The 27,279-nt window shown below is 38.4% G+C and overlaps 1 protein-coding gene across 1 annotated transcript in view; it reads left to right on the top strand.

Annotated features, from left to right (window-relative positions):
• KCNQ3 (potassium voltage-gated channel subfamily Q member 3) overlaps positions 1-22,526 on the top strand; it is a 185,217-nt gene extending 162,691 nt beyond the window's left edge. Inside the window, 8 exon segments of the mRNA XM_041488085.1 lie at positions 1,246-1,340; positions 2,604-2,630; positions 13,633-13,820; positions 14,880-14,982; positions 17,300-17,431; positions 19,264-19,362; positions 21,068-21,152; positions 21,789-22,526. Coding sequence (XP_041344019.1) covers positions 1,246-1,340; positions 2,604-2,630; positions 13,633-13,820; positions 14,880-14,982; positions 17,300-17,431; positions 19,264-19,362; positions 21,068-21,152; positions 21,789-22,526 — 1,467 coding nt within the window.
• The last annotated feature ends 4,753 nt before the right edge of the window (positions 22,527-27,279 follow it).

The following is a 27,279-nucleotide window of genomic DNA, read 5'->3' as shown; positions in this document are numbered from 1 at the left end:
TGCAGTTTTGAGGATTCTCTCAACTCCCAGAATATCTTTCAGAAGAACAGTGTCTTTTGAAGAAAGGATCTCATCTGTTAGCTTCTGTAAACCAACTGGCTTCTGCATCACTGCCACAAAATCACAGGAAACAAGCTGTTGAAAACACATTCTTTACAAAATACAGATTTTTTTTTTCAGTTCTCTTGAGAAAATGGTTTTCTGTGCAAACAGTTATGTTGCTATTGATGTGAAAACAGCAATAGAAGTAGAAAACACAATAGTGTGTGAAAACACAATAGACAGTGACAATTTCAATCAAGGCAAATAGTATATGTGTGGTTTAAAACTAAACCACACCCTGTATCCTCTGTTATGTCACTGGATGATCCAAAAATTCAATGGGAAGAGAGCCCTTACCTCACTTGGACATCAGTTATGGCCTTTGTTATGAATTCAGGATATTAAGCTTAAAATCATTAGTCTGTGTGCTGACAAATTTGAAATTCTTTATTCTTACTAGGTATGGAGCACATCCTGATAGCAGTTAGTAAATGACAGCATTTTCACAGAGGGACAGAGAAAGTTTCTATGATAAGAAATGGAAGCATTGGTGCTCAAGATCAAACCAGTCCTCAGGAGAAATAGGCTGAAGGGCATTAAAATGCATGGCTGTTCTCATTAAAAACACACTTTAGCAAACAGAGGGGGCTGCAGGCATGAGTTGTGAATGGAATTTGATGGAGCTTAATTTTAAATTAAAACATCTCCACTGATTAGGTAGCTTATTTAGCTAGTGGATTTTAGGTTGGGTAACTTTTTTTTTTTTTTTTTTTTTTTTGGAGAATTTTAATTTGAACTAAATGCTGAAGTAGAAAATCGCTCAGCAAAATTTCTTCTGATGATACATTAGGAGGCAAAGTATCTTAAGTACTTCCAGAATTACTGGACAAGTCCAGCAGTGCTTGAAGCTCTTTTAGACATACCAGACAGGACAATAAAACCATTTTAGTCTAATGTAATGTCATGTTCTGTTAATGGTTCTCTCCATGTCCTGTCTCCTATAACAGCCCTCCAAGATCAAGATTCAGTGTCAAAAGCCTTTCCATATAGTGGCATGCATTTGGTATGGCTGATTAGTAATTAGTAATTAATTTCCAGATAGTGACTCAGATGCATTGTTATGTTCTTTGGCAGAGTCTGGCTGCAGTCAGCTGGGAAATAACTTCATCTAACACTAATTATTTCCTCTCCCTTGTAATTTAGGCTGCCTGGAGATACTATGCTACTAACCCAAACAGGATTGATTTAGTTGCTACCTGGAGGTTTTATGAATCAATTGTATCATTTCCATTTTTCAGGTAAGTGAATTGTCCACCTCTCCATCATCATTTTCTGTGAAGTATCATCCAGGACAGGGAACACAGACTTTATATGTCAATGAGGCTTTTGTAGGCAACAGATGTTTTCCTGAAAATTCTTCTGAAAAAGAGGAATCTTTTCTGAGGTAGTGATTTAATTTCAGTCACCACTTCTGAGTTCAGTGAAAGTATTCCATACATAAAGACATTCAGATAAAATGGATGCTAATATGTTTGTGACTATTAGATTGATCCTCACTCTCCTTGCCTGTCCAACAGGCATCTTTCTCACATTTAGGTCTTAACATTTTAAAATGTTTTTTAAAAAAACCCTATATGGCACTATGAAAAGCCAAGACTTTTACCTACAGATTATCAGCTGATAATAATGGGCATTACACATCCAAGTTAGTGCTTTAAACATTCCTCCTGGTCTTGCTGTTGTGCCTCATTCTGAAAAAAAGTGCCCTTAAACTACTGTTCAGCTTGGAGGTCTCCATGTGTAGTTGTGCTCACTGCACTGATACTGGAGCTCCAGCTGTCGCTCAAGACTCACTTGAAAGGTTTCAGACTCCTGCTTTCACAAAGGGCAAATTACAAATACTCACCCTTTCTTTGTTTTAGTCACAACACATTTTTAGAATCAATTTCACATGCTTCAAAAAGGAAACCTCTACAAAAAAAAAAAAAAAAAAAAACAAAAAAAAAAGAAAAAAAGCCAAAAATCCCTAACACCAAAAGTGTTTAATTAAGGCTCAGTACATTTCTTTCTTTATCTCTTTTCATTCTATCTATTCCCACATTTTGTATTACAGAGTAATTTCTTCAGGATTTCTTGACTGCAGGGATTTTCGGAGAATAATTCTCAGATTCATAGGGAGTCTGGACTCATTACTGTGACTTCAAGCTTGCTCATTTTATGTAGGTTCTTCTGTGATTCAAATGAAACCTGAAATTTAATAGGTGTTTTGCAAATAAGATCCTGGGAGAGAGGGCAGGGGAGATGAGTTCTCACCAAAGACTGGATTGCCAATCTAAGCAGCACAGACTGGTTTCAGGAATCTATATCACTTCTTTTTTTGCTTTATAGCTAGTTGAAAATGTAGCTTTTTTTCTGCTTTTTCTGTCAGATATGGTCACAGAACAAAAGAGGAATAAGGTATTAGCAGTAGATTAGCAATTTATATTTTAAAAATATGCTGAATTTATGATGTGATTCTTCTCTCCTTGCTTTCTTGTAATGCGTCCTCTCTTCTATAAAAGGAAAGAGCAATTGGATGGTACTGCCAGGTATGTAGCTGTCATTATTGTATATATATGTTTTAATACAGCTGTTGGAGGATGCAAGCTAAATAGTTCTTTGTGGATTCATGAGCTGTTAACTAAATCATGCTACTAACACCACAGGTAATTCATTAAAAATTATTAACAAGTCCATTTCCTAACTGCTTGCTTTTTTCCCTAGTTTAACAACACAGCTAAAATGCTAATTGTACAAAGGCAGTGTTGCTTGTTGATTGTCTGTAAACAGCTTTATTGTTTGTTATGACTAATCATGGTCTAGATTTCTCCTGATCTGTGCTGCAGAGCTAGGGTTTAGCATCCAGGCTGTTCTGGGGGGAATTTAAGACTCTGGTTGCTGTTGTTGCTTCACAGTCTTGCACAGATCAATGTTGTGGTGTGAGCCAGAGACAGTTCACCATGTGCAAAGATTTGTTGAAAATAAATACAGAGATGGGTGTCTGAGATGGAACAGCAGGATAGTCAATCCCTCTGGCAGTACTGTAAAAGCTACATTAGGATTGAAGGCCTGGTGCCACCTCTGCTGAATAAAACAGGAAAGCTCCCCATCATACCAGGGTATTCACAAGCAAAGAGAATTAAGGAATCCTCAATCCACTGGTCAGTCACTGAAGACTGCAGCCACTGTCAGCCAACCTGCAAAGTCTCAAATGGAAATGGTATATTTATAACCCTCTTCAGATAAGTAGAAGAGTCAAATGCACATACAATAATTGTAACTCAAAACTTAATGTTAAAACACTATCAATGGGTCACCCACCATAAAATTCAACAGCAATTAAAGGATAAATAGTTCCACAGTGCTGAAACTACTTCAGTTTGCATCATCATTTGCAGCAGAGAGAAAAGGAACAAGAATCATAGCTACATTTGAAAACTGTGAGCTGGAGGTCAGGTCTGGAGTTCCAGTCCTTGGCCTAATGAAAAGTTATGTTTTGCTTCTTGTTTTTTAAACATTTCATGCAACACGTGACAACTTCAATAAAGGAAGTTGACCAAAAAAACAATTACACTTGCTGTTATCTTAGGAACTTTTGGGGTTCAAGCCTCATTTAGCAGAGAAGAAAAACCTATCTCAAGTTTACTTACAATTCAGGCAAGAGCTCTAGTGACAAATTATTGGGAAAGGATGTTTTTCTCCTCCTACCACCAAAATCATGAGCTCACCTCAAAGATGACTGGGTGGGAGGTACCCATTTTGTGAACCCCCATGGACCCTAAGTACTTCACAACCATGGCACTCCCCAGGCTAAGCAGTCATGAGCAAGCTCAGTTGCATTAATGCAGATGTTTGGAGATTTTAGCCATCTCCAGTCTTCGTAACAGCTGAATTTTGGTCTTTAATAGGTAGGGAACAGCTTAGGAGCTGAAATCCTTTTGAGTATGTAATTCCGTAACTTGAGTCAAAATGTTCTGGCTGAGATGCAGCAGCAGATTAAAATTAGGTAAGAGAATGCCTGCTGCAGCTCACTGTTGATCACAGCCCCACTAGAGAAGGTCCTGCACCTGCAGCATTTCTGAGTTCCTGCAGCTTTCAGGCAGTAGAAATCATTTTATGTCAACACACTGAATTAAAAATGGAAAAGTATGACTCACAGCTCAAAATCTTTAAAACTATAATCCCAAGGCCCCTCATTCTAGCTTGATATAACTTGGCTTTATTTTATTATATATGTAATAACCCTCAGCAAAATCATCAGTACACCTGCATGGGAGCCTTCCTGCTAGCAGAAATGTGTTTATGGAATGAGGTATTCAATGAAAAGGATTGGAAACCCTCCAGGTAAACAGACATATGATGGTACTTGTGGGAACATCCACTGACTTCAGTAGAAATGTGATTGAGCCATAAAATCTGGTTGTTTTGACAGTACCACATCCCATCTCTCATAAAACTCTTATTTACAAACCAGATAATTAAAAAAAAAATCTTTCCTCTGCAGTGATTTAGTACAGAAATTACTCGTACTCCACTGAAGTTTGTGCTTTGGCTATATTGGAGTAAATGAGCAATAAGGGAATGGGATCCTAGAGGGGAGAACAGCCCATAAGTGTCTTCAGTCTCCAGATTCTGGCTTCAGTTAAGTACTTAAAGAGAAAGTAAATAAGTAGTAATGCTGCTGCAGTAATCAATTGCATTGTCTGATCCATGGTTGACAAAGGAGAGAGAAGAATTGGTCCAAAATCTTCACAGAAGCTTTTAATAAACTAAAAATGAGGCCTGGCTGTCAGGCCAACAAATTTGAGGATGGGAAGTGCTTTAAGTGGCAGAGTTTTTAGTGAGTAGAGTGAAAGCTCTTTAGGAACTCCACAGTTCTAGAGTTGAACTCCATGACAGATCCTTCTAGGATCTCTCCTGGATCAGGAAAGAAGCAGGACCTGACATGATGAAGTCACAGACAGATAACAGGACCTTGTTCTTAGACCATTTGGGAGGAACAAAGGGGTCACAAATGAGTGGAAAAGTCCATTTCAGAAGCTGGATCCCAAGGCAAGGCTGCAGGGAAGGACTTTTCATAGTGGTTAATCAAGTAAATTTTGTCAGCAATCTGAGGCTTTACTGAAGCTCCCTTTAAAATAAAGCTGTGAAGATATGAGATATGATGAAGAGGACAATGGACTGGAGCTCGACTCTGTCCTGTAAACAGTGAAGTGGTAGCTGTGATGCTGCTCTTAAGAACATCATCTTCCCTATGTGTAGTCCCCCAACCCAGGAGGAATTGGGCTGTGCTCTCTGTGGCTCACTGATGAGGAGTTTACTGACCTCATGCCAGAGGTGCCGCTAGCTTTTTTTTCCTTTAGTCAATGCCTAAACCTCACAGCCCCATGAAATCTCAGACAGCAAGTGCTTTTCTCCCTGTATTGCAAAGCTTTTTCATCTGTTCAGCTCTCCAGAAGGGAGATTTATGAGGAAGAGATACTAATGCTCATGTCTGCAGGCATGCAGCATTTCTGCAATCATTCAGCAAACATTTGGGAGCCTGACCTACATTTAGATGGATGTTTGCTTGCCAGACATATTTTTATTCTGAGCAACTTTTTATGTCTATGTTTCAGGAATTAATATTGGGGCCTGATTTTTCAGTGCTGTTGTTAGCAGCTGTTCCACTGACTTTGACCAGAGTTTAAATTTGCATGTACAGGCACTTTAGTGAAGAATTTTGAACTTTCTCTTAGGGTCTTTCTCCTGATCCTCATTGTCCAGCTTTAGAACTTGACATCAGGAGAGCATGTTCATTCCTAGATCTATTATTATGAGATTGCAGAAAAGTCATTTATCCCTGTTTCCTTATCTCTACAAGATAAATAATATTTCTGTGACTTTGAAAAGCTGATTTGATTTTTTTAAAGTGGTATAATGAGTGCCTGTCCTTCCTATTACATGAGTATGAAAGAATTCATGAAATGTGGTGCATTTTTGTATTGCCAATGCTGAAAACAGAATGAAAATAAAACCCTACATTGCAAGGTATACAATTTCGCTGTAAGCTATTCATCCTAATACATCTGCCCAAAACAGGAAAGAAAAAAGGCAACTCTGATCTGCACACTACATTAAATACAAATGAAAGGCTCCCATTCTTTTTCATAGAGCTTTTCATGGGTAATCATTAATGTCTCTTCTTAATAACTTTTCTTCACTTTACAGTAATGTCATGATTAGTAGGGAGTCATTCTTTGGATCAAGCCTCACAAGAAAACTTAGGTATATATGTTCAAGTAACAGTTGAGCCTTATTCTTTTCATATTTCTTGCATGCCATTCTCTGCCTGCACTTTCTGTTTTTACTACAGTAGTTCACCTAGCCACCATCAAAAGTAAGGGACAATAAGACTGAAAATTTATTAAGCATAAAAAGAAAGTTGCATGACTTTGCAAATAGTTAATTGTTCTACTGTTCAGAAAACGTGGGATATTATCCTAAGTCTCCCAATACTCTGCTTAGAAACAGGTACTTTTCTCTGTTTCCATCGAATGGAAATTAAACTAGCCTAGTCTGCAAAGAATTTTGAAATTTACTGTGAGAAAAATGTATTATAAGAGCTAAACACTGTTTCTTATGTGGTCCCAACCCTGCCAACACAATTCATGCAAGTTACTTTGAATTTGAGTTCAGTGGAACAACATCTTTGCATGTGTATTTGCAGGTTCTGGTTCAGCAAATGGAAAACAAGTGGATGCTTTTGACCATCTGAATAAAGTTAGTGACATGCTTAAATATCTTGCTGAACTGTGACCTAAGATGTGGAGCAAGAATTTTACCTTCCTGCAAAGAGACATAGACATAGCTTGTGGCGCTTCAGGAATATAAAAGACACATCATTAGAAATAATATTTTGACTGAATTGCGAAGTAGTGCACTCTAGCCCACACCTTGCTGTCATTCAACTTTATCTGGTTGTTCTCATTCCAACTTCATTCCACAAACATGAAACCATCAACCTGCAACTCAGCTTTTCTAGCTGGAGCTCTTCAGCTTTTGGAGAGCAGCAAGTAAAAGCACTCCATTTTTTCATTTGATGATTGGCCCATGCAAAATAGTCAAGAGACTTTGATTTAGCAGTTTGATTTGCTTTCTAGTGCTTGATACATAATACATTCACTTTGAAGCCAAAAGTGAATCAGTGTCTGTATGGTTTCTACTTACAATGGCTGCATCCATTGATGAAAAATATCCATCCTGGTTTCACAATTAATTTGATTTGGATTATTCTTCCCATAGATTTATGTGACATTGTTTATTTTCATCCATCTCCAATCCCTTTAGAAAGTATGGATGAGAGAAGGGGCTAAGCAAAGGCCTTTAGTGTATATAAAATCTCTTTCTGATTCTGAAGGGCATCAAAGTTGAGCTGAAGTTTTGATTTGTGCTCAAGTTTATGGGCAGATAATCTGGATGGCAGGTCAGTCTGGATTTCGAGTCATACCCACCCTTAAATACCAGTGAGGATGTACACCATCAAGGAGTGAGAAATTTGTTGACTTAGAAGGGATGTTTCCTCCTCACACATTAGAAATTTTCAAATTGAGGCCTCAAGATTCAAGGTGCAAAGTGAAGTCTTTAGTTTTCAGGAAGCTGTAGCTCTATTTTGGGATAGAACATTTTTGTGAGATCCTCTCTGAAGGAAAGAATGCTACTCAATAAAAGGGAAAGTTGATTGGTTAAAGTTTAGAATTACTTCAGAAATGTGGAATGTTCTTTGTTTTATCTTAAGAAATCTCATGGACTGTCTGAGATCAGTTGAACAGGTTCACTGCAGAATTAATGTCTGTCATAATATTAGATTACATAGATTATTAGATAACATTAGGAAGAGTTCAAAGCAGAATATGGAATACTTCTGGAAACCTCATTCAGAATGTTTGATTTTCCAAAGCTAAGTTCACTCATATAAGTTCAACTGATAAGGTACAAAAATGCTGGAGTAAACATTACTTCCTTCTGCTTCCAGTTACCTGAGACTAATTACATCTAGTGATTTTAAACTGTAAAAAATATGGAAAAATCTCCTGACTATCATTTGTCCTTGTCAGTGAAAGTGGTAAATCCATGGCAGAGGACTGTTTGGTTCACTCTTAGAATTAATTCACTATTTTTCTCCTCACACACGTACCATGTGTTTATGAAACTCCAATACTAGGAAAAGGATAGAGAGGAGAGTATCTGGCTTGCATGATGGGATGTAAATGCATTATTTCTTTGCATGACTGTTTCTGGAAAATATATCTAGTTCAGTGGTTCCCACTCTTTATTCTGAACAAGGGCATGTGCTGCAGAAGCCAGCCATCTCTTGTATATCAAGCGACCAAAATAATCTTTCAGGTGGTTCAAAATAATTCCCACTGCTCTTGGGGACCAAAAATTTAAGAGCTGAATTTTTCTTTAGGTAGAAAGAAACTGCACTGCTCTCAATTTCCTCCCTTTCTGGTGATCTGTATCTACCACAGAGTTAAGGAATTCTCATCCTGGGTCCCCATTTCAAAGACACAGGGTTTGGAACCCATGAGAGAGAGGATGCAATAGCGTGCAAGACAAGAAATGGTGATTTATCCAAGCTAGCCAGAGAAACTACCCTGCATTTTTTGTCAGCATCTTTGGGGTGGATTTGTATCTCCCCAGTTTCTGGAGCTGTGCTGGAAGTTGAGAATCATATTTTATTGAATGTAAGGAAGCCAAATGAAGTGGGACCACTGTTCCCAGGGGAAGAAGAGCGGCTAACATCAGAATGGGGAGTCTGAAAGACGAGAGCAGTGCATGACCCTGTGTGTGGGAACCACTGTCCTAGCCCCGCTCACGAAGGATGGTGTGACCGGCGCATGCTTCACGCCCTGGGACCGAGCCGTGCGCATGCTGCTTTAGTGGAGGTGATCATGTCATGAGAACAAACATTTCCTCAGTACTTTTGAAAAGATCAATGAAAACTACAACCCCAGCAGACCCAGATTTCATTCCTTGGAAATGGGAATAAAGTCCATTTTTTTTTTCTTCATGACAGTCGTTATCTGGAAAGAAGCTTGGGTTTTGTTTGGGGTTCTTTTGTATACAACACATGGTAAAATATTTTGATGTGAAGCTGATGAATTATTGTCTGATGATTTTACTGCTCTGGCTGCCAGATAAGAACACAATTGTCTATATTTGCTGCATAAACATACTGTTATGAACCTGAATGTTACTTCAAGTGTTAACCTTCAGGATTCAATTAATGAGGAAGGCTTCAGCTCAGGTAACTTTAACTTAAACTAGAGACCTGCTTTTTGGATTTCTCATCTAGATCTTTCTGTAGTCAATAAGAGCCAAGTTCCCCAAGTATAAAGTTGTCCCAAACTGAACCACACTCTCCTCATTCACTGGTTAGAGTTGCTGATTTCCCACTGACTATAGAAATGGGTCTAAAGAGTAGTCTTAGACAGGAAGTTTAACTTCTTTAACAGCTTAAAACAGATCAGATGAGCTCTAGCTTATAAACCTAAGATGCTCAAGCAACAGTCTTTGGAGAATAGTTTCTTCCTAAACTGACTCTTATCAGCAGGGATAGCTGCAAAACTCTGAAAAGAAAATCTGGGAATGTTTTCAGTTTGCATTATCTACCTTAAGTCCCACCACACTGAAAACACCAAGAAACCCCACCCCACAAATGAGCATGCCAACATATGCAGAGGAAAATGTCATTGCAAATAAGCAGGGTTTTGTGCTGAATGCATAGGAAGTTTTTGTTCAGATTTTATCTATGAGGAGGATATAAAATCTTGTTAAGTCCCAGTCTTTCATAGCTCTATGACAGATTTCTGCATATCTTGCTTATATTGCTGTCCTATACTTAAAAAAAAAGCCACTGTATTAATATATTGGATACTTTGCATCATCTACTGACCCTTTTCCTTCTGGTCTGGTCCCTACAGGTGCTCACCTCACTTTATGCCTCTTTTTTTACTGGTATGCAAGGCAGTTATCACAGGAGTTTTAAGGGGCAAACTTTGGGACAGCTGGATATGTGTTTTGAAGAACAAAGCAAGTTTCTGGAGAGAGAGTTAGAGGCCACATGTAATGACAAATGTATTATTTTAATGTAGTACTAAACGGCTTTTTACAAACAACAGCAGTCTTTTGCCTCACCTATTTTTCTGCTTCTTTGCCATTCAGGTTCTGTTCCTTAAAGATATTTTTCTCTTGAGAGTTTCTCCATAGAGTTACTAACTCAGATCTTGTGACATTTAGTACGTTGCTCGAAGCCAGTGTGTAGTATGTGACCACTTGGCTCTTCCTTTCATTTGAGATTCATCTATCAATCATCTATTGTCAGTGACCTGTAATCCTCCCACCTGGAGAGAAGAAAGCTGATCTCCACAACAAACCTGTTGCACAGTGTTTTCAGACCCAGAAACAAACTTGGTCATTTTATTATCACAGAACAGATCTCCTCATCCTAAAACTGCTTTGGTTTCTCCTTTGTTCTATCTTATTCCACAATCTCCTTCAGTCTGCACAGATCACCACCAGGGTGTCTGTGCCTCATTGCTCTTTTTTCTTTATATTAAAGAAATTGTCACTCTCACAAGCTCGCTCTCTCTAACACCTTTGAGGCCCATCAAGGGCCCATCATTTATATTGCCTGGCTGACTCTGTTATCACTTAACTAGATTTTTGGTGCATTTCTTTGGATTAAATTTGTTTTCAGTGGTGATGTGCCATGATTCTATACTCTTCTTGACCATACTACTCAAAATTAATTCCTCCTTCAGACTTTGATTTATTAATGAAACTTGAGAATTTATTTTCCCTACTTTACCCACCCAAAATTCCACATGCAAATAATTCCATTGACTTTTACTTCCTAACCTTTATATTTAGTGCCCTTTTCAAACTTGCTCATTAGTTTTCTTCTCCTGTATATATTTGCCCTATGTATGGCAGCTGAGTGCTTGAAGAATCCAAATTTCACAGAGAATTGAAATATCTGTCTTGTAAAGCAGTACTGCTCTCAAAAGTGGTCAAACAGAGACGTGAAAGTGATGCAGAAAAGAGGGTGCAGGATCTGCTTAAGTTAGTAGAAATCACTTGCTGGGACTCTGCACTCACCATCAGTTCAGTGTTGGCAGAACCTTGGTGGGCAAAGCAGATCAAGATTCCACCCCAAAAGCAAGAACTCTGGAAATAATTTTTAAAGCTATTTTATATTTTAAAATGCATTAACATATTTTAAAGCCATTTTGCATTTTTAATAATTTTTAATTTTTAAAGAGTTCTTAAGCTCAAATGTGAGATTTTTCAAAACGTATCTTATCACAAATATCAACAAGCAACATCTTTTTCTACAATTTTTACTCCATACATTTGTCTGCGGTTTGTGCATCTTTCCCCCATGCCATGAATTCTTCAGGAAATATATTAGGGCAAAGTCTGAGTAATGTAGATATCATTCATTTAGACTGTTGTGATTCTTCACTCAAATCCATGTTTTTATCTCCTGGAAATAGGAGGACTCTTCAGGACTAAATCTGTGTCTCTGTACCCAACTCCTCCTTAGTTGTCACTTCAGTAGTCACACACACGTGCACTTCATCCATGCAATGACAGGGCAAGTGTCTGGACTTCCTAGGCTGCAGAAATTACATTCACAAGTATTTTCATATCAAAAAGAAAAATCAGAAGGGTTGGAAAAGCTTTCCACACCCAAAGGTTTAGTTCTTGCAACTTTTCTGATAGGGAATCCCACATTTCATTACTCCCTGGGTCAAAGATATATTAATCAGAAACAGACAGTTGAGATGAGAACCCCAGTAATTCATGTATAAAACCCCCAAAAACACAAACAGCACAAAAACTTGCAACAGCCATGATGCTCAATGCTCAGATAAAATCCATTGTGGTGGGATACTACAACAGACAGAGCTCTGAGGTAGAAATGGGTCTTTCTTTCACAGCTGCAAGGTCTGCACACACATCTCCATCTTTGGCCACTATGTCCTTGCACAGTGGACCCTCCCCACGCCTGCCTCTCCTGCCAGCAGGTTTAGTGGCTGCAGCTGAGCATCCTGCAATGATACCTCACCTGTTAACTCCTTCTTCTGGTAACCATGGCTGCTGATCCTCCAGCTCTGCTCTCATCTGTGGCTCTCAAAAACCTCCCAGCTATAACAGCCTCTTCCCTCCCTGCACTCAATTTACTTGATCTGGTGTTTTTTTGGTTGGGTTTTTTTGGTTGGTTTTTTTTTTTTTTGTTGTTGGTTTTTGTTTGTTTGTTTGTTTGTTTGTTTGTTTGTTTGTTTGTTTGTTTGTTTGTTTGTTTGTTTGTTTGTTTGTTTGTTTGTTTGTTTGTTTGTTTGTTTGTTTGTTTGTTTGTTTGTTTGTTTGTTTGTTTGTTTTAAACAAATGTGCAATTAACAAATATTTGAGCAGGAAAGTGAACTAGAAAATCAAATATTTATACCATCTATCACCTACAAAGTGTTCAGAGCATATATAAGCTGATAAACTCCCTGGCAAATTCCTATTCCTGTTGCTGTTTTAGTGGTATTAGTGCTTACCTTTAAGATCATTACAGTCATCAGGCTGTCAGGAGTGTTAATGGTGCTGGTAAAATGGCAGGTAGATGAAATTCTATCTCTGTGTTGTCACTGAAGGACAAATATATTCAGACAGTCAATCTCTAAAAGGAAAGACAGTGCAAGAAATAATCAGAGGAATAAAATTTGTCACTTCACTACAATTCCTGTAGGTCATGGTGCAGAGAAGACAGGGAATCCTCACTACCATGTCCTTAATCAGTGCTTGGCAAAACCTTGCCAGAGTTTTGCTGGTGATTTATTTGGTTCACAGCACATCTGACTTTATTTTATTCCTGCCTGAGAAAGCTGAGGTTGTTACATTTGGATAAGAGATGCTCTGAGGAGACTTTAGAGCACCTTCTAGTACCTAAAGGGAGACTGCAAGAAAATGGGAGATGTGCTTTTAACAAAGGTGTGGAGTGACAGGATGAGGAGGAATGGCCTCAAACTGAAAGAATGCAGGTTTAGATTAGACATTAGGAATAAATTCCCCACTGGAACCACTGGAACAGGTTGCCCAGAGATGTTGTGGATGCTCTATCCTTGGAAGTAATTTAAGGCCAAGATGAATAGGGCTCTGAACAGCTCAGTCTAGTGAATGACATCCCTGCCCATGGCAGTAGTTTTGTTTCATGTCTTTATAATAAAACTACTGCTTCAGGTGTGCTACGTGAGCTGAAGCACTGTGACACCTTGCATAGAGAGGATAGCATGGCCTTCTGGAAACATTTTCAACATGGATACCAAAAAATGCTCATAAAAAGCAGTTCATTATCTGTGGACCTTAACTGTTGCTTACAGAGACATTGGTAATTATGGTAGCCCCAGCAGTGTCCTTGTATACAAAACAATTATTTAGCCTATTATATAATTAAAGCATCATGAAAACAAGTTAATAGTGTACAAAGGAGGAAAATGATTACTTTTGCTTATTTTGTAGCCAAAAGCTGGGTCTCTTGGATCGGGTTCGTGGTACCAATACTAAAGGAAAGCTATTTACCCCTCTGAATGTAGATGCCATTGAAGAAAGTCCTTCAAAAGAGCCTAAGAATGTTGTCTTGAATAATAAGGAGCGTTTTCGCACCGCATTCCGAATGAAAGCATACGCTTTTTGGCAAAGCTCAGAAGGTAGCCCATCTGTGTTGATTTCTTTCTATGCATCCCCTGTACTCCTCATTTTACTTTGTTCTTCTGCATATTCTGTTGAAGGTTTGTGACTTTCTGGGATAAGGATGTCTGGTACCTGGTTTTATGTAGTACGTTAGGGGAAGCCCAAGAAAAAGAGTCCTGGAGTCCAGGCAAGACAGTGCTTGAAATCAGACACCAGCCCTTCTCAAAACCAGCAATTGATATGGGGTAAAGCCAGTGCTGGCTTCAGCCTGTTTGGCCTGGAAAAAGTGGGCACACTGGGCAGTCAATCAGTATCCCCCAAAAAGCACACACCACCATGGCTTGGTTTATGAGCAAGGATGCTAAGCTAGCTCACTCCTGGACTGCATCCAGCCCTGCAACAGCCTGTGTGCAGGCATCTCAAATATACCCTCACTGTCATCTCATTAAACCTCGTTTATAGAATCAATGTCTTGTTCCCTCCCCCTCACTCCCCAAGTCTGCTGCCCCTCAGAGGTTTCCTTTGGGTCTCCATGCAACATTATAGGGCATTTTTCCTCTCAGCTTCCCTGAGCACACATTTTCCTCTTCTTGCCCATAACATCAAAATGGTCTTCAAATAACAGGTTCCCCTTTCTTATGCCAGCTGGCACCAGTGCATGCTGGACATGCTACCATGGATGTAGCCTGGGTATCAACACCAGGAACTTGATTTTCTCCTTTATGAAGATACATGAGCTCCAGGTCATGCCAGTGAGAGGAGAACTTGTCCTGTGGCTTTACAACTTGTTTTAGCCTTTATGTAAAATAATTTGGGCAAAGATCTATTGGAAAGGAAGACAAGTTCCAAGTGTTTCATAAATGCTGGAATCTGAAAGGAGGTCCTTCAATAATGTGTCTTACAGCTGTCCCAAAATAATTAAAACCCTTTCAAGACCTGACCAGTGAAAGAAGCTGTAAGAGACATTTCTTTATTAAATTGCACTAACTTTATGTAGTGCTTTATTCAGCCAGACATTCCTCTAAATATTGTGTGGTGAGATGTTCACACATCTGGTTTTTTGACCTGCTTTGCAGATGCAGGAACAGGGGAACCCATGGCAGAAGACAGAGGTGACAGTAGTGATTTCCCTATGGAAGATATGATCCCCACATTCAAGACAGCCATCCGAGCTGTCAGGTAAATGTCTTTTTGCAGGATGATGCTTCAGGAAATAACATTACTATGTTGCTACATGTTGATGCACTGTTTCTGTTATTATTTTTTTAATGAAATAGATGAGATAATTCTAGTGTTTTCAAAAACATGAGACAGACCCTATTCAGTCTGTTGAAGGTATGCAGAAAGGAGAATGTTTTTCAGTAATATTGACCATGTCATTTTGCAAGATACTCCACAGTGTTTTTATTATAAAATAATATTTTGTACTGTTCCTTGTTAAAATGTTATAGAAATGTATCTTTCTTAATTTAGTGACTAATATTTATATGAAACTGGAACTTTTGCTTAACAAAAAATCTGAGCTGACTCAACTCTTTATTCACAATTATGAGTGTGCAACCTACTTTTCAGCTGTCATATTTTAATAGATGCTGAGGTCTCCATTTCAGCAGTTTTTGGCTTGTGACATGTGTCACCTCTATTTTCACATCACAAGAGATATTCCTTAGGCTTAGAAAACTCCTAGTAATCCTTGATCATGTGTTTAGCACATCAAGCAAATAGAATTCATTCACTCATGCTCTGTTACTCTTTGATGCAGTACTTTTGACTCTCTTCCCTTGAAAAATTCCCCCATGGGAAAATACTCTGCTTTCATTGCAATTGCTGTTTATTCCAGAAGTTGTCCACCTTCCAGGTGAAATACTGCAAGTCTGGAGTGTCTCACATTTATCTTAGAAAAACTTCAAGGAAGATGATAATAAAAATATAACCATATATTTATATGTATATAACCATAATATGTATGGTTACATACATATTATGTAACCTCCTGGCTCTTTTTGAATTGGGTGCAGGAGAATCAGTTTCTAAAAATTCTAAGTTTTCTAAAGGCTGCTGAAAGCCAAGTGTCACAGGCTTTGCTCATATTACCCATGACTTCTTCCCTCCCATTGGAAGGTTCTTCATCCCTGTTCTCCACAGCTTTCCCTTTGTTTCCCTGATAGCTGCTTTCTTTCAAACATGTTATTGTTACTTTTGAAAAACTCCTTCCCCACATCCTGTCCAAATCTAATTGATTCATGCAATTTCCATTTAAACTCAATCAGGAGCCAAGATTTTTTTTCTTGTGTAGGCTACCCAGATCCTGAACATTAATTGAGACTAATTCTTTCAGACAAAAACACTTAATGGATTTTGGGGTCATGATCAAGGAGACTTTAAATTAGAATTGCTAACATTGTGATCCCTATTTTTCCTTTAAGTCTTTGAATTTGTAGTTTTGCTGTTACCATATCTAATTTGGCAAAATTAGGCACAGGTATAATTTTGAAACCTTGAAATATTTATAAGCAACAGAGTTAAAGAATCAGCAGCCCTTAAAAAGTTGTAATATAATTATCTTTGCTAAATGAAAGTTTATACAGGCTTTAAATACATTGAAAAACCCACCAACCTTAAATAAAAATCAAGTTAGAATCTTAACAGATGACAGCAATTTCCCAGTTCAGACAAACAAGTACCTGGAGACTCTATTGAGAAAGCAAACATCCAGAACCCAAGTCTAAACCAGATGAAAATAAAGATTTCATTGTTTAAATATATTTCTTCTATTGGTTTAATCTACCAAGATATATATATATATATATAATGTAATGTATAAACAGAAAAGGATGAAAAATGAACGCCAAACATTTTTCAAGTGCTCTGGCCAGCAGTGTTCCTTGTTATAAGAATCCTGTTACTAATTACTAGCTCATTTTATAGCAATAGTAAGATTAATCATATTATTATCATTACAACAACAAAAACAATATGATACTGCTGTTGTCTTCAAGGACACTTCAGGCAGTTCTAAAGAGTTTTCCCCTCTTCACAACCTGAACTGCTGCTAACTTCTTAACTTCCACATTTATATCTAATTAGCATTTCCTATCCAAAACTTTCTCAGGTGCAAAATTAAAACTAAGATGAAAATGATTCAGCATTGCATATACTATAAATTTGCTTTTTAATAGACTGAAGCATAGAAGAAGCAACTTCAGCTTCACAGCTTCAAAATCTCCTGTGACTTGTGTTGTTCAAATTCAAGCTTTGATGGTGATTCTGAAGCTTTAAACCATTTTTTAAGACTATTAATTATGCAAAGCCAACTATTATAAATTTTCAAATATGGTATGATGTTATAGATTCTTTGTTTTATATTTGCCTTGTTTAGAAATAACATACTTAAATTTACAAACACCCAGAGAATTCATCCATATTTTGAAAAAACTGGAAATTTTCATAATGGAATTTACGCAAGAAATTAATATTTTTTCTGTTTATTACACAGAATACTACAGTTTCGTCTCTATAAAAAAAAATTCAAGGAGACTTTGAGGCCTTATGATGTAAAGGATGTGATAGAGCAATACTCAGCAGGGCATCTTGATATGCTTTCCAGAATAAAATACCTTCAGGCAAGGTAAGAATCTTCTGGTAAATGTATAGCTTTGCTGGCAAAATGAAAACATTGGCCTGTGAGAACAATATGAACAAAATGAAAACATTGGCCTATGAGAACAATATGAACAAAATGAAAACATTGGCCTAACAAGACTACCTAGAAGCCACGCCTTTGCATGATGTAGCTGGTCCATGAGAAAACCTTTTCCCAAAGACAAAAGGCAAGTGAGAGCTAGCAGGGATAACTGCATGGAGAGACCACTGGCTCAGATTTAGAACAAGGACATGAGGGTTAAAAACTGTGAATTTCCTTGACCATGCCTTATTTGATCAGGATCAACTTTTTCTCCTTCTCCCCATTTTACAGATGATAAATAAAAGCAATAGTTGCTCTTTATTAACTTTTCTTTGGGCTGGATTCTCTGATGATGTGTGCCTAGTGAAACATCCCGTAAAAGTGCCAAAATACATCAACACAGAAGGTTTCACTCAGGTGTAATTGACCTATCTGAAAAAAATGGAATTTCAGGCCTCTGTGATTGTTCAGGTGCAATCTGCATCCACAGCTGTTTCCTCCCAGAAGAGGTTCATTGCTATGTGCTTTTGAGGCACATATACAAAAATTTGTGCTTCTCATCCTCTGATCCATGAGCCCAGGTCAGAGCTTGGGGCTGGAAGTCTGTGTGGGCCTGAGTGCACGTGTCCAGATGTGTGTCCAGATGTGCATGCAGATGTGTGCAGCTGTCTGTGCTCAGTCTCTGCACAGCACATTCCCTGAGACCCTCAGTGACTCTGAACAGCAAAATGCCACACAATCACCTTCATTTCTCTCAAGAATGGGCTGAGGGGTTGCAACATTTGTTGCACGTTTGGGCCTTGTCTGTAATTACCTTGGCTTTGAAAAGCTGCTCTGATCTTTCTGCTGAACTTCGTAATTTCTTATTTCAAAATCATTTCCCATGCACTGGGCTATCTCTTTTTCAAGTATTTAGCATGTCTGTCAGCAATGCCTGGGGATTCGAGCCAATATCTAGCTAGCTTTGTGAGGCTTGCCTGGAGCTTTTTCAAGTTCCATTTTCAAAACTCCATGGGGCACTGTGAAACCATGCAAGGAATCTGCATGGATTGTCCACTAATACAGATAACTGGTCTGTCGACTAGTGCTGATTGATATGTGACCATTTTGGGGGGTGAACTGAATAAACAGACATTTACTTGCACCTGAGCAGGTGGAGATGACAAATGAAAGAATATTTGATATAGTAAAAGTATAATTACATGTGTTGGAGCATTCCAAACAATCTTTCTTCTTTTGTGCCAAATAAAAAATTGAGTAACTTCCTTATGCACCTTCATTTAAAGTTATGCTTTTCAAGCCAAAAGAATAATTAGTAAAGAGTAAAATATTGCTGACAATTAGGAACAACAACTGACAGAATGTTATTGGTTTGTTAGGAATGTCAGCAATTCCACTTTTTGCCAAGTTCTGATTTTCATTACCCTACAGAAAATCTGATGGGTCTCCTGACATTTTTAAGAGCAGCTGCTATTGGATATGTTTTGACAATCATGCTGTTTGGTTCCTTTGAAGGAAAAGAAGTTGTGTTTCAAATGTTGAAGTCTAGAAACAGTGACCTAAAGCATTACTTAATTACTATTCAATTACCAGGTAATTGCAATTCAGTGCATTGATTGTGACCCAAAAGAGAGCAGACACATCATGAACCTCAACATGTTACCAAATCAACATGTGCTTCCTTTTTGAACCTTTGCTTCAGAGATGCACAGCATATTCTGTCATGTGTTAGCATTTGGAGATGGACTTACACAGTTGCACTTTTCTTTTTTCAGAGTAGATATGATTTTTACACCTGGACCTCCATCTACTCCCAAGCATAAGAAATCCCAAAAGGGAGGAGCTTTTTCTTACCCTTCACAACAGTCTCCCAGGTGAATTCTTTTATACCTAGTATTTAGCACAGCCCAACACAGAAATAAAAAGTTAATTCATTCCAATTAACATGATCTTTGTTCATTCACTGTTATAATAATGATACTAAGGGGATATGTTGCCCTGAGATACATGTGGATAAATATTGAGCCAGAAAGTCACTAAGAGTGATAGGTGATGGAAATCTAAACAATGGCTTCTTAATTGTCCAGCTCAGCTTCTCCACAGTTTGAAAATATGGTTTTAAATTAAATGCATGCATTTGATTGGTGATGTGCTAATTTTCTAACATGTAACTTGTAAACCCACTTAAAAGCTCAATAAAAATCATTAATAGTTTGAAAGTAAATTAGTTGTCTTCCTGAAGTGCCCACCAAATGGCAAGCAGAGATTTTTAATGCTGCATTTTTAAATCAGTGATTGATGAGAGATACTCAAAACAAATTGAAATAACAGATTTCTGTGTGTGAAAGTTGCACCATATTATTGTGTTGCTGCATTCCACATAGAAAAGTCCAATAATAAATGACATTTCTTCTGTTGTTTGCAACTATCAATCTGTCAATAAATATCCATCAAGAACCACACAAGACCATCAACAATCTGTCCCCAAAGCTGTTGTGGTTGCTCTGAACAAAAGCAATCTTACAGAAAATAAATTATCCCACACAGGGAAAAATATGAAACCATGTACATGTGAAGAAAGAGACCTAGGTATATGGAAGAGGCAGTGATCATTTGGGGAGGAAAGCAGATTGCAAAAATTGCATGAGCCCATATCACCACTAACCCAATGTGGGAAATCTGACATGTTTTAGGTATAGATTTTTTGTACAATTTATTCTCAGCTATATTTTGGATTTTGTTAGGAAAGAGAAGAACTGGCCATGTTAAAAGTCTTAGAGTATACTTGTTCCAAATCATGTTACAGAGCAAGTGCTCAGAAATTGTTTTTCTAGACCTATCTAGGAAGATATTGATTCCTTTAATATCAGTTTGGAAACTGTTTTATAAAGGTTTAACTTGATCATGAGAATCCAAAATCTCATGAAGTTATAAATCAAGCTCTTTAGTTAGAGATCATCTTCTTATCTGATGAATTTGGTCCATCTGATGGACAGGCAAGAGGAAATTGCATAGATGAAAACCTATTCTGGAATCAGCTTTAAATCTCCAGACCAGACTGTCTCTTTTCAGCATTTCCAATCTCTGACACTTACTATTTGATAGAATGAAATTGAGAAAAAAGCCACACTCATCCTTGAAACGCAGATTCAGTCTCCAAAGACTCTAATTATAAAGAATTAGATTTAAAAACACATGGCCATCTGTAGACCCACTAACTGCACTATCTCAATAATTTTCACAAACCTGAAATTTTCCCAAAAAGTTGGAGATTAATTTTAATTTTCTTTTGAACTTCTGGTGCTTTTAAATCTTTATTTTAAACTTGAAAAACAAAAACATAAAAAAAAATTAAAATCTAGATTATATTTTTTAGGCATGCATTGGCATCACATACAATAGACTTTCAATCCTGTATATATGTCACTCCTGTGTATATATATTTGTACAAACAGCTAAAAGGGCTCCAAGGATCTATATGAATAAATCAACAAGATGGCAATTCTGTTTTCTGTTATAAATTACTTACTGTGATACAAAGAAATATTGAACACTAATAGAGTTAATAATTATTTCCAGAAATGAACCATATGTAGCCAAAGCATCTACAGCTGATACTGAAGACCAAAGTATGATGGGAAAATTTGTTAAAGTTGAGAGGCAGGTAAGAAATTTCATGACAATAACAGAGGCTGAGGTGCTTGTTCAGAAATGACAGAGCTGATATAAATTCCACATGACTCTGGCTGACCCAGGCAGAATTGTGCTGCTGGTGATGAAGACTCACAGAGATCTTTTTCTAATGATCACAAAACTATGTTGCTAATTTTTCATGAAAGAATTTGCTTACCTGGGAAGTGTGCCTTTTGAACTTGTTGAATCAGTGTCACTGTGTATGGCAGAAGGTCCTAACCACGATATTGAAGTGTGACTTTCTAATTCCTGTAGCGTCAGTACCCATCACATCTGATGTTTGGTGTGAGCAAGGCCTTTTCCTGCAGGGTCTGGACTCAAAATGATTGTCCACTCTTGGGCCCTATCCAAAGAGAAAGGAAACTAGTCCTGATATGTAACCCTACATGTTGTGGGACTGTAAGGTAGTGTTAGGGGAAAGGTCTTATTCTGAGGCAGTTAGAGGATCAGCTGTTATCCATTTCAGCCCAGCTTTGAGGGAAGGTCACGGTTATTGTATGAACCTCCATGACCAATAAACATGGCAGCACGCCATGGTACATGTATGGAATCATGACTCTTTTGAACAACTGAATTGAGGCAATATCATATCATTGGTATTTTTCAGGTAAATGACATGGGGAAGAAACTGGATTTTCTTGTTGATATGCATATGCATCATATGGAACAGCTGCAGATACAAGTTGCTGAGATAAGTCCATTGAAAGAAACCGCTTCTCCTGCAAGGGAGAAGAGAGAAGAAAACAAATATTCTGAATTAAAAACAATAATATATAAATACACTGAGCAGTGTTCTCGTGAAACTCCTTACAACTTCCAGCAGGTTCCAGTCAACAAAGTCAGTCCCTATGGTTTCTCAGCACGGGGTCATATGGCTCACTCACAACCTTTATCAATAGGTGGGCAAAACTCTGGCAAACTGCAAGCCACACCTTCCTCAACTTCATATGCAGAAAGGCCAACAGTTTTGCCTATATTTACATTAATGGACTCCCAGGTTAGCTACCACTCCCATGGGGACCTTCAAAGCCCTTACTCAGACAAGGTGTCTCCAAGGCAGAGAAGGAGCCTAACAAGAGACAGCGATACTCCATTGTCCCTTCTCTCAGTCAACCACGAGGAACTCGAGCGCTCCCCGAGCGGCTTCAGCATCTCCCAAGAGAGAGACGACTTCCCCTTCGGCCCCAACGGGGGCTCGGCGTGGATGAGAGAGAAACGCTACCTAGCAGAGGGGGAGACAGACACAGACACAGACCCCTTCACACCAAGTGGCTCCATGCCTTTGTCCTCTACAGGAGATGGGATTTCAGATTCAATATGGACCCCGTCAAACAAGCCAGTTTAAAAGTGTGTGTGGGGCAGTCACTGGCTGACTTCTCCTTGTAATGTAAGCATACTTTGTATATCTCACTTACTCTACACCCAAAGCTTACTAGTTCCAAACACCAATGGCTGCATAAGATGCATGTGATATTAGTGGTAGTCATTCTGCACCATTTCATACAATTTACTAATGCAGTTTTTTTCATGCTACCAAAACTAAGGAGCTTAGTTTTGAGCATGGTTTGCATGACTTTGCCCTATATAAATGGTACAGCTGATTTCTTCCATGATACATATCTATCTGGTACTCTTCAATACAACAATGGTGAATTGATAACAGACAAGATACAGTGGTCCTTGCTACATTTTGTAAACAGAGCAGCAAAATAAAAAGATTTTCAGGAACGATATCCCTTTGTGGAAACATAACGTCTGAATCATTTTTCGTTATAAGCAAATCAATCTCTAATCAACCATGCCAATGATTTCTAATATCAAAAGCGGGGGAAAACTGAGTTAAAGTATGACCTTATTGAAATGTCTTTGTGAACTAAGTGTTTCTCATGTGATCTCTGATATAATTACCCCTGAAATACAATGTTGAAATGAAATTAAGGGTAGGATTTTAAATCATCAAAGCCACCTCCTGGGATTGATCATAGGCATTTATTTATTGTAAAATGTAAATAGAAATCCCTCAAAATACTTTGAAAATCTTCACTAGTGTTTATAAAATTGCTCAAAGTTGGATTATAATGCTTTTTTTTAGAAAATCTTTTGCTAAGTCTATTTGCTACTTATGGGGCCAAATTTTCTTTGTTACAAAAATAAGGTTGTTCACTGTAGAGAACTCCAGGTTTATACACTCCACTCTTCTATTGACTTAGGTGCTGCTAAGTAAGAAGCAGAATGTAACTCAGCCTCAGTATCCCAATCTGTTAATTGGTAGTTACACTTCCACACATGCTCACAGGTTGAAAGGCTCAATTCTCTAATATTTGCCGAGTGCTTTGAGCTCCTCAGATGTGCAGAAAATTGCTATTCTCTTCCCTGCAAGTCCTACAGTGTGAGATGCTGCCAGGATCTGTTTCTCTCTGTTTACCATTTCTCTTGGAAATGGAGTGCTCCAAATCCATGAATGTGTGCTATATATAGGATTAATGTATGAATAAATAATCACCATTTTTTTATGTGTCCCTGTGCAACAGAGAGATAAGCATGCTCCCTAGGCCTCAGCCAAATATTTTTTAATGGAAGTTGGATATTATTGAGGAAGAGGAGACCAGGAAAAACACTGGATCACTGGAAGGAAATGAATCAAAGATCTCACCACTACAGTGGGAATGTAGTACCTATAAAGCTAGTGAAACTGGCATATCCAAATAACCTCTACAGGTCTTACCTGGTGTCAGTCAATGTGTCTGTGAAATAGCATCCGTGTGTGTCCAGCTTGGTGGCTGTACACTCTTTACAGCTGGTGGGAAATGAAGGAGTACAGTCAGTGAGCACAGGGTACAGCAACAAAGGCACACATCAAATTCAGGATGAGATTAATCTCTCCTTTGACTCAGTTATCTACAATGACCAAATGTCTACCAACTTCAAAGAGAGCAGAAGGTGACTTGCTTAGATGTCAGATGATCAGAGACCACAAAACCAGTGTTAATTGTCTCACCTCTCCCCCACTGATCCAAGGTGCAGCCTCTCTGCCATGGCTCATCCCCACCTCATGTCCAGGAGAATCCCTGTCACTCCACACAATGACTTCCCCACTGTGGCCAGGGCACTGACCAACAAAGATGGCAGGATTTGGCCCAAATAAGGTGTTACAAAAGGGACTTTCTGCAGAGACTGCTTGTATTGCACTGCATCTGCTCAACAGAGCATCTTTGGCACTTCCAGTCTGAGCCAAGAACATGTTACTGGGCTTCCCAGTGCTTACTGGGAATTGCACAGCCCTGGATGGAAAGTGCTCCAATGACAATGTTTTGTTGGGTTTTTCTGACCATAGTAAACGTTTGGTTTAATTCCTCAGCATTGTTGACATCTCATAGCAGTCATTCCATCCAGGGAATTCTGTTCTTTCCCAGATGTGGGCATTGCCTTCATCTTCATTGTTTGTTCTCTATTGGAAGAGACATCTAAAGGATTAGGATCTTCTTACTTCATCTGATTCTTTAGCTAAATCATGTTTCATCCTTCTGGGATGGATCTTCAGGAAGAACAAATTGCTGTTGTCACTGGATTAAATACTGCAGACCAGTTACAGCCTTTGAAGACTGGGCTGAGTCCATGGAGCTGTTCTGAAGCCAGTAACTATGATGGTATGAGGCACAATTTTGGTAATTACTTAATTGACAAAATAGCATTGACCTGAAAGATAATCTGTGTTTGGCACAGTTTTGTGGCTAAATTTACAAAGAATAAAACGAAATTACCAAAGTGTAATTCGTTATAATTTGGCATAATTGAGAATTCTTTGGCCCTTACGATTCTTGGAAATATCTGCGTTTTACCTGTTACAGCTTTCTGAAATAGTAATAGATGTCTGTGGCAACTTGTGAGATTTAACCCTCACATGACAAGAAAATGGAAAAGAATGAAAAAAATTTTAATATTACTACATTTCTGAAGTGTATGTAAGTATGTGCTAGACAAGTCTGCTTCAGTTTTCTTGTATATAAAGGGCCTGTTGTTTCTACTGATTTAATCTCAATTTCATCCTTCTTTAAATGCTTCCTAGAGCTAAGCAATCAAAAATGAAGGCAGCCAAAAGCAGGTGCAGGCTGATCAATTTGTTTGTGACTGTCTTTGACAGTGGCTATGCCATGCAGTTCCCTGTTCAATTCCCACTGAAATTCTTCAGTTCAAGTTTCTGTTCTTTTCCATGACAGGTCAAACAAAAGGAATCTTTCCTCAGTATTAAACCTGGTTGAAAAATCCATAAATAGCCTCCTTATCAAGTTGTGTTCTTTCCAAGAGAAAATCCAAGCAAGGACAGAGACTTGGATGAATATTCACCGCACACAGCCCCAGAGAAAGTAGGATTTGGGCTGCCCTGCACTCTGCACACTTAGCAGATGAACTGTCTTGAAGTTAGTGTTTTCTCTGGCCTGCAATCACCAATTTGCAACATGCATCTTTAAGGTCAGGTATTTGTAGTCACATCATGAAATATTTAATGATGCCAGAAAAGATCTGCCTCTTCTTAAAAAGCACTGGTGATAAACTCAGCAAGATCCTCTGCACTAGATATCTATGGGTCCTGGAAGGAGATCCAAGAAATGAGGCAGGTAGATCTGATTGGCTTATTTTAATATTTATTTTTCTTTCTTAGCACTGAAACCTGTCACTGCTCTGTTCATAAGGTTCTGTTCTTAGCAGCTCTCTGCCACTTACATCACTGGGGTTAAAAACAGGGCATCCATCAGTTCTGCTGTCTGTGATGACAACAGATAGGTGTCAAGGTGTCACCAGCAAGGTGAGATCTGGAGACCATCCCTGATTTGGGCTGTGCACAAAAATTCATCAGACTCCAATCAGGGTGAGTCCAGGGAATGCATCCACCTTGGAACTGTGGTTCATGTGCCAGCCATAGGTACTGGACAAAGCAGAATAAACTATGTGTGATCCCAGTAATGTTAAGAATGTCAAGACCTGTTTCCACACACAAGGAATCTCTATTCACAACTTCATTTGAGAAAGGCATCTGGGTCAATAATAGTCTTCATAGTAGGAATTAATTAGATTTATACCTTCTTCTGCATGATGTTTCAGTTTAAGAGTTATCAATTCTCTTTGGGTCAGACCTTTCTAGCATCTTGACTGACACTAGCACTTTGCGTGTACTTAACATTAAAAAGTATTAAATTACTTTGATGACTCTCATCTCATTTCAGGCCTTGAGATATTTTTTGTAATTTGAAACTGTGGAGCTTTTCTCTGCTCTCCTTGAAGTAAGTTAGAAACTTTCTCACAGTGATGCACCGGGAGCAGGGCTGGGTTCTCATCTGCCATTATTTACACATTTCCTTGTGAAGGACAGCACTGATCTGGAGACATTTTTCTTGGCTACATTTTGAGAGTGATTTTCAGTCCCCGCCAGATGTCTGGCAGTTTTCAAAAAGGTGAATCTGTGTTTACATTGTGTGCCTCTCTTTGCAGCATTATTATCAATTAAGCTTCCTCATTTTAGAAGCAAACTGGGACTATTTGATTAAGGCAAAAGTGAATGCTTTGTTGAAGTATGAAGGTATGATAAATGCGGTGTATGCTCTACTTAGAGAGTTGGCACTTTTTAGAAAAAAAATCTAGTCAGGTAATGGCTGTTGTCCCTGTCTTGGCTTTTCCCTGCCCTGAATTTATCACTCTGGCTCCTATCTAAATAAAAGGGAATTCAACCCATAGAGAGATTGATTAAAAAGTCCCTAAATTGTCTTTTGGCTATATTTGCTCTGTTTTTATCTGTAATGTTGCTGCATTATTATGGTCCAGAGTGGAAATAGTTTAAAGTTTTTCTGTTTCAAACGGTGGCCCATGAGTGCTGCAAACTAAAGCTCACCTGAATCCGGGGGTAGCGGGGCCTTGTGGCCTTCAGGAGAGAACCAAGGTCCAACCAGATTGCAAGATCAGAGCCTAAAGCAATCAGAAAATGCAGAGTGAGGAGAACCCTCACCCCTGCAGGGAGCCCAGCTGCTGCAGGGGTGTCACATCTGCTTGGGTAAGAACTGAATCTGTCCTGCAGATCACTGCAGAGCATGAGAGGAAAGAGCTGG

Source organism: Pyrgilauda ruficollis, unplaced genomic scaffold, assembly GCF_017590135.1.
Source record: "Pyrgilauda ruficollis isolate IOZ18807 unplaced genomic scaffold, ASM1759013v1 scaffold87, whole genome shotgun sequence".
NCBI lineage: Eukaryota > Metazoa > Chordata > Aves > Passeriformes > Passeridae > Pyrgilauda > Pyrgilauda ruficollis.
Note: the sequence above shows the minus strand (reverse complement) of the source record. Positions and strands in the feature narration are given on the sequence as shown.